The sequence below is a fragment of the Amblyomma mixtum genome, chromosome 2 (assembly GCF_055824585.1).
Source record: "Amblyomma mixtum isolate Tamu chromosome 2, ASM5582458v1, whole genome shotgun sequence".
NCBI classification, from domain to species: Eukaryota; Metazoa; Arthropoda; class Arachnida; order Ixodida; family Ixodidae; genus Amblyomma; species Amblyomma mixtum.
The window spans coordinates 230560855-230569157 of NC_143013.1; the positions used below are offsets into that span (position 1 = coordinate 230560855).

An 8303-nucleotide genomic window follows, 5' to 3' on the forward strand; every position below is an offset into this window, starting at 1 on the left:
ATGGGCGCGTTAAGTTAAAGGACTCGAGCGCGCTCGAGTCGTCAGAGTGCGCTCCAAGTAAGCTAAACGACCACAACTGACTTCCGGTGTGTGTTTGCAGAGCGCGCTCTACGCGCTCCGCCCTCGACGACGGTGTGCGGGAGCGCGGGTCTGGTTTCGTCTGGCGACGTGACGTATTTCCGGGTACTATGGTGCTACTTCCTTTTTGGCGCCTTTCGCGGTTAACGGCAGTTATGGCTGAGCGGTCTGTGCTCGTCGTGAACACAAACACAGGTACGTACGTAAACTGTTGCTAGTTCGTCGGTGACCTTGTTTTAATCGTTGGTGCATTTGCAGGGTTCGTACTTGATACGGCTGCTGCGACTGTAGGACCTGACTTACTTGAGCTTTGCGGAGATGCGGCGGGCACAGGGTCGGATGTTTACGCGGAAACCGCTCAATGCGACGACTCAGGTGTGTATGAGTTTTTAATGCCTTGTTTCGTTCTTTGAGCCATCAAGAGTGTTCTGTTCGTTTCCAGAAAACGAGCAGTTACGAGCGACAACTGCGGGAATCTTGCGTTGAAAATCTAAATTCTTGCTTTTGCCTTGTGTTGCTGGCGTAGCGCAGCCAGCTTTATTGTAAAGCTGTAGCTAAGTTTATGGCACGTTGTCGAGCGCGATGTGTTGTACGTCGCCGCACTTAGCGAAAATAAGTACAAAGCGCGTTCGGAAATTCATGAAATCGGTACTTCCTTCAAACGTTGTACTTGGTGCAGGCAAACGCTCGTTCTTGCCAAAGTGCTTGCAACAGTAGGGTTCTTGAGAGAATATTATAATATATGAAATCTGTTTAAATTTCATGAGTTGCATTTTCACTGTGATAGAAATTGTGATATGATATGAATTTTCACTTTTTGCCGGGTTAATTCTCCGCTGTACTCGCACACAGGCGGTTATTGGAGGTATTCACTGCCACTATTTTTGACGCACAGGGTGACGAAGACCTCTTTTTTTGTCACTTTTTTAGCGTCAATTCTTAAATGAGTCCTGATGTAGGCTGATGTACACCATGACTGAATGACTTTTACAGAGGACCAGTTTTCCCTCTGGACTGCTGAAAGTGATGACTACGACCATAACTACAACAGTGAGTAAAGCCTCTTTTCTTTGAATTGAAATGGTTTTCATGCTCTGTTACTAATCTCTTATGCGGGGGCTTAAGCTGTAGCTCTCCTTTATGCTGTAGGTCTCCCAAAAGGAAGTTCAAGTTGGGTACACGCCGAGGTACTTCTCCTGATTTCATCTTATGAGAATCATAAAGAAGACTTCAGTGATAGAAAGAGAAAGAGGAAAGACATTTGGAAACAAATTAGTGAAGAAATGTGCAAGCACGGGTACACGCGAACTGCTGCGGACTGTGAAACGAAGTTCAAAGGTCTCAAACGCACGTATGACAAGCACCGCCAGCACAAGAAGAAGAGTGGAAGAGAAAGAAAGGAGTGGCCATTTTTTCAGGTGATGGATGACTTGCTTGCAAATAACATAGAGTACCAGGCTCCAGTGGCGTCAAGCCAGCTCCCACAGCCCTCCACCTCAGCTGCCTGCGCATTAGCTGTGGCCACCCCGGGCAGCATGAATGAACCACCGACAACAGAAGAAACTGTGCACTGCGAAAAGAACTCATGAAATGATGGTGCTCCGGACCAGAAAAGCAAACCAAATGCGAAGCGTCGTCGAACACCGGCTGGTGTATTGGAGGAAATTCTGCTGAACTTGCACTCATGGCAGGATGAAGAAAGAAAAAGATACCAGCAGCAATTAAAGATGCAGAGGCTTAAACTGGGTATGCTAAAACGCCTCGCAGCACTGGATAAGCAGCAGTGAACTTTGTGGTGTTCTTTTTGTGTGTCATGTTGGGGCAAAAACTTTGTTCATTTTGTATGCGTTTGCTGTTTGTATACTGTGCAATTTCTCAGTTTATATACTAGTCAGTGAATGTGGTACAGGCCAGTACCGCCCAGTTTAGTTTTTATTCAGAGAAAACATGCAGACACTGTGTTCAACATTTTATTGCCAGTGAGAGTTCTTCTGGCCAAAAATGATCAACTCATGTACACAATAAATAATTTCACCGCATAGAGCTTGTGCGTGTGATGCATCTTGCATGCATAGTACTTCGGGACTGGAAGTACCCTACCTGTTGTAAACCTTAACACTACTTTCTGCACAGAAAGCGTGTTATTGAAACCCTCTTCATTGCAGCGTGGCTGTCCGCAGGCTCTGTGTCCTCATCATCAAGAGGTGGATCTTTATCACTCTCTTCCTCGATGGTGCTGTCGTCGTCACCGAATGTGTCTTTGCATTGAAGGATTATGTTGTGAACGAGGCATGATGCCACAATATAGTTGCTCATTCTCACAGTGGGTTTCATGTCAAGGTACTTAAGCCTTCGGAACTTTCCTTTCAGCTGAGCAAAAGCTCGCTCAATTACTGACCTTGCCGCCCCTAGCGTTTCATTGAACTTGACCTCCTGTGTTGTCAAGTGGCCATTGTTTCTGTACGGCCGCATGAGACCCATTGACAGGGGATAAGCTGAATCACCTAGAATATGAAAATTCTGCGGCAAGTTGCCTACTACCTCTTCAAGGCCAGATGTGGCGAAAACTCTGGCATCGTGCATCCGTCCTGGGCTGCCTGCGTGTACATTAGTGAATATCATATTGCTGTCGCAGCAACCCTGCAAGATGGCTGAGTGGAATTCCTTCCTGTTGTAGTATGCATCTTGTTCGTTTTCGGGGGCCTTGATTGCAATGTGGCATCCGTCCACAGCTCCAACAACTCCTGGAAAGCGCCATTTTCGGGCAAATTCCCGAGCAACATCTTGCAGGTTTGCAGGCCAACGGATGAGTTCTTTTGCAGCACGTGCCCAGACCTCTATAATGCGATCTGTTAGATAAAACAGTAAGCCCTTGTTGATCCCAAATCTATCTGCCACTCCACGAAACGATTCCTGGTTGCCCAGCAACCACAATGTCATCAGGACTTTAGTTTGCAGAGGTATTCGAGGTGCCCTCTCCATGATGAGCCACTCTTGCGTGATTCTCAGCAGCACCTGCATGGCAACCACAAAGTTTTGAATGTCCTGTGGTTGCTGCTCCTGCTCAAGATATGAGCTTAGATATAATGAATTTCATCAGCAACAAAATGGGCCAGTGCATTTTAAGATACTAGCTCACTGCAGTTACAAAATGTATAGAAAGTGTTGCCCTTTTACCGTCATAAAGTAACTCACGAGCGTGTTTAGTGCTTGCTTGTGCTTAGGGAGCCACTGGGGCCGAATTACGGATCGCGCCCAGTCCAAAATAATCTCAAAACCGCTCTCGCTGCCCCGCTCCTATTGGTTGGCCGCGACGCCGGTCACCCAAATCATACACTCGTATTCGCCATGGTGGAGAAACAAAATTGTAGCAAAACTGTCAGCTGGGCTTGTTGATTTATAGTTATTAAAAGCTGTTGCAGCGCTCAAGGACGGCACACAGTGAAGCACAGCACCATCCTGTGCTTCTCTGTGTGTCGTTCTTTAGCGCTGCACAACAAAATTGATCGCGTCGTTTACCTCGAAGGTGCTTCGGGTCATCCGGAAATGCTCCTTGAACTGCATGTCTGTGTACCGAGGTACTACGTTGAGTACGTATCCTTCAATGCCACGGATGCTCCTCTCGGCGATTCTGTGGTCTTCATACGAAGAGAGCAAAGTTAATATTCTGTAATGCGATAAAGCAGTGGAATCTTACCTTGAATGGCAACACGGGCAGCTTGCAGCATGAAGGTAAACCGCTGCTGCTGCCTGCGCCTACGGGCGTCAAGTTCGTCGAGTTCGTCGTCGTCTATCAAGAATTGAAGTAACTTGCACTTGACTGCTGCCATGGTCAAAATGCGCGCGAAATATTGCCCGGAAACGGAAATGGTGGAAACGTCAGGTGGCGCGCTCATGCGTGCACGGGAATCAAATGGCCGTTAAGTTGCGCTCCGACTGAGCTCCTAGGTGTCGCGCTCGAGTACTCCGCCTCGGAGCTCGGAGCAGGCTAACTTAACGCGCCCATTTGGCAGGACCAAATGCAGAGCTCTGGGCACTCATCAACGTATGCGCGGAAGCCATGACACCACTTGGATTGAACTTCAACGCAAAGAACTAGGCGGTTCCGCACGCAGCCCGATTACGCAGCAAGACGCGAGGATCACCTGAAGAAAGCTGCACGGTGAACGGGGAACATACTGGGGAAGCGGTGCCTATGGGTTGTGTTACAAGACGCTCCGGTGGATGGCGCCAGCTGTAGCGGCAACGCACCTTCCGGCCGGCGTCCTCCTCACCCTCTTACAGGCAAGGGGCAGACGACTGGATTCCGCGGCGTCCCCACTTGAACAGCTACGCAGCTGACCCAGCCATGTATTCCTCCTAATCAGACCTATGTAGCCCATACTGTAATAAACGTTCAATAATCCCCATCTAAAAGAAGTCCTCAGTTAATTGAGTCATCATAGATTAGACAGGCACGTAACATGGCGTGAGAAGTTTAAAATTACCGCCAACGCCTCAACATGGAGAAGATTCCGCCACCTGCGAAATTCGAAACCATTGCCAACGCAGCGGAACAACGGAGAGCCTTCAAGCAGAGCTTCACTCTGTACCTCAAAGCAACCAAAACAGCGAAAGCACGTACCGTCCGACCGGCAAGTAGCACTTCTTTTGACCGTCGGAGGCTCCACGCTTCGTGACATTTATAACACTTTGGACTTCGGGAAACCAACAGGAGCAAGACCACACCCAGAATTTGACTACACGCATGTGATAAGCCTTCTCGACGCGCATTTCTTACCCAAGCATAACGAACTGCACTCGCGATATGTCTTCCGCTCACGAATGCAGCAACAGGAAGAGCAGTTCGATGACTTTTTTCTGACCGACCTGAAATTGATAGCGCGCGACTGCGGGTTCGGTCCAAGAATACTATCTATCGTAGACAAGTTATGTGCACGCGCACTGCACTTTTAATTATTTAATTCTTTATCTACTTGCAGCGTGCCTGCGGTTTAAAGACCAAGCAAAGGGGCAAACTGTTGCTTTTTATTGCACAACAGTTTGCCCCTTTGCTTGGTCTTCAAACCACAGGGACGCTGCAAGTAGATAAAGAAATAAATAATTAAAAGTGCAGTGCGCGTGCACAAAACTTGTCTACGATAGATAGTATTCTTGGACCAATCTTCAGGGGAATACCCCAAGGTGGAGTAGATTTGTAAAAAAGGCGGTTGAAGAGGCATAGAGATTCGACGTAAACTTCGTAGTTTAAGAACCAAGCCCCGGGGCAAACTGTTGTGTTTTTTATTCTTTTTCCTGTATTGGTTGAAAATGTTATTCATTGTTAATAGAGAGTTTTAGTATAGCGTTAGCGGGATAGCGGACCTATGGGAAATTACGTTAGCGTGCCGCAAGCAACTTATCCCCACAGAGAGTTTTAGTATGGCGTTTTGAAAACGTTAAACGCCATCTGCTTGACGTGCATGTGAACGGTCCTTCTCAAATGGTCAACACTGCCGCTAACTTGCCAGAGTATAATATTTTCGAGTTTTTTAAACGAATTATTAGTGCAGCGTTCATTTTCGTCTGCGAAATGACCCAGAAATTGAAATAAAATGAAATAAAAACGTAAAACAGTGGCGCCATCTAGTAAAGGCAATGTTAACTACAAGCCATTGGAGCAAGAATATTTGCCATCACATGACGTCTAATGTTGAAAAAACTTTTGTAAATTGAATATAAACTCACTTTACATAATTTAAGTCCATAAAAACCGCGAAAAACCTCCAAATCTATTTTTGTCTTGTTCTAGACGGTTTTGCTAGGTTTCTGCTGCGTTTCGGGCCGTTGCAGACGGTAGCAGTGCTGCTGGAGGTTCCATTAGGCTTGCGCGCTCCAGAATCAAGAGCGTATCTCAAAAACTGGGCTGAATTGCAGTTTAAACTTTATCGTAGAAGCAAGGTAAGTCATAGCGAAAAGCAAAAACACCAGTAGTTGCCGCTAAACACGCCGACCGGAATCGCAAGAGCTGCTGAATCGGCTGAAGCGGGCGGCTCTCGCTTGAAAGGACGCCGCCATGTTTTCACGCTAAGGGCGCAAAATCCGCAACTGCCGTAACGCTAACCTCTGAAAATTGCGTTCGTACGCTAACGCTATTTCCCCGTTAGCGTTCTGCGCATGCGCACTCGGGACCCGCTATTCCGCTATGCACGCAATTACGCAAAGCCCGCAATACTAAAACTCTCTAATGAATAAAACTTCATACTATCGCTTCTTTTCTACCTGTCTACAAATTTGGCGATAAGAATGAATGGCATGGCTACTTTTTGCCACTTTCAGCTTCAGTTCTGGCTCCTTTTATAATATGCCCAACGGCAACCCTGCAGCAGACCCAGCCATGTATTCCACCTAATCAGACCTATGTAGCCCATACTGTAATAAACGTTCAATAATCCCCATCTAAAGGAAGTCCTCGGTTAATTGAGTTATCCTAGATTAGTCAGGCACGTAACAGGTTGCAATCGCTTTAGCGAGAGTTGTGGAAAGCACTCAGTGTGCCCGCAGTGACGTTTGAAAAAGCCGTCGTCAGCTTGACAGTGCCCACACGGGAATGGCTTGAGCGCAGCCAGAGAGCGGTGGGACGTCTTGCGCCAGGGTGCCATGGTCATGGGGCTAATGAGGCTGTGCAGTGTGATCTCGCCTGGTTAGTCTTCGAGGCACGGAGCAAGATAGCCTATGGCGGCGTAGGATGCAAAAGTGTAGGTGGGCCAAAGTTTGTACTCTGTGTACGACGCGCGGGACGTAGGTCGAGACAACGCAACACACTGCTCTGTGCAGCAAGAAGCTGTCAACACCATCGCAGGTGGGCGCTACGTTCCCGCATGCGCTAGTGTGCCTCGGGACATCAAGGAACCCTAGCAGGAGCTGGGATTCTGCTCACCCAACGCGGACGGCACATTGGGCGCGGCAAACAGAGCGGCAGTCGCAGCGACGAAGCGCCGCTTGACTTTGTGGTGGACGCTAGTACGACTTAGCCAACTGCTTTTGTTTGATAGTTTCGTAGCCAGCTCCGCAGCCGGGTCAGCGCGCTGCTCTAGTTGCGCGCGCTCCTGGCGCCATCTCCCGTGATCTCCCGATTACTTAATTCCTCTCTTCGCTCCTTCTCCAATGCCGCCCCTGTGCGGTGGCAATCAGAGCGGGTACAGCCGGCGTCGTCGCTTCGGCGGACGGGGTTGTTGCGACGCGCGTCTTTTCTTTGAATAATTCTTCTGACTTCTTTCCACTCCGCTGTCTGCACGTGGCAGCGATTGTGACTCAGCTCGAGCCAGTCGGCAGGCCCGTGCACTAGTGATGCAAAACTATCGGAAAATTGGCTATCCATAGCATCGATAGTTTTTTTAAACTATCGTTTTTTTAAACTATCGATAGTGCTTCTATAGATAGACTATCCATAGTATTATCGATAGTATTATCGATAGTATTGCTATCGATAGTGTTGCTATCGATAGCAAGACTATCGATAGTGAAACTGTCGATGTTAAGACTGTTGATAGTGAGAATATCGATATTATACATTTCTTGGCCAGCGATATAAGCAAAAAGATTTGCGATACCTGATTGGTTTCACGGTCTCATGAGGCTTAACGCCCCAAAGAGACTCAAGCTATGAGGGATGCCGTAGTGGAGATCTCCGGGTAAATTTCGACCAGCTGTGGTACTTTAACATGCACAGGGACAGTTGGGAAAAATACCTGGAGCTGCATCCGATGAAATAACAAACAACACTAGTTTGTGCTGGCTTACACGACACTATCATGCACTGCAGACGTCGTCTTTCTGACGTAACCGCTGCAGAAATGCTTTCATACACTTTCTTCGTAACTAGGACATTCGCGCGCTAACATTTTAACCAGCAACTTTACATAGGGAACGTACGTCTGCAGAGCTCGGTGACGCGTAGGGCGCGAAAACGGGCGAGTCCTCTAAGTTAGTCATACCATCACATTCATACCACGCACTCGGGAAACAAAGTTTAGAATGCAGCGAGTACGCGTGGTTGATTTTATAGAATCGATAGTACTATATATAACAAATCGATACGGCTATCGATAGCACTATCGATAGTCTTTTTTACTATCGATAGCTCAATAGTGACTCAACTATCGGTAGTTTTGCATCACTACCGTGCACTTTCCTTTTCATCCTTCTTTCAGTCGCAACAACAACAGTTAGAGCGCCGGATCGGT

The 8303-nt window shown here is 47.6% G+C and overlaps 1 protein-coding gene and 1 long non-coding RNA gene across 2 annotated transcripts; one reads left to right on the forward strand and one right to left on the reverse strand.

Moving 5' to 3' along the window:
* The first annotated feature begins 247 nt into the window (after positions 1 to 247).
* LOC149362904 (uncharacterized) lies at positions 248 to 2117 on the forward strand. The gene is made up of 3 exons (XR_016288539.1): positions 248 to 453; positions 1072 to 1128; positions 1228 to 2117. It is a non-coding gene; the product is annotated as an uncharacterized LOC149362904 (long non-coding RNA).
* On the reverse strand, positions 1985 to 3862 carry LOC149362905 (uncharacterized). Its single transcript, XM_089569838.1, has 3 exons — positions 3776 to 3862; positions 3598 to 3716; positions 1985 to 3093 (listed from the first exon to the last, which is right to left on the reverse strand). Exons 1-3 carry the CDS (start codon positions 3804 to 3806, stop codon positions 2197 to 2199), a joined length of 1047 nt encoding a protein of 348 aa, XP_089425964.1. The 5' UTR covers positions 3807 to 3862; the 3' UTR covers positions 1985 to 2196.
* Positions 3863 to 8303: the final 4441 nt, after the last annotated feature.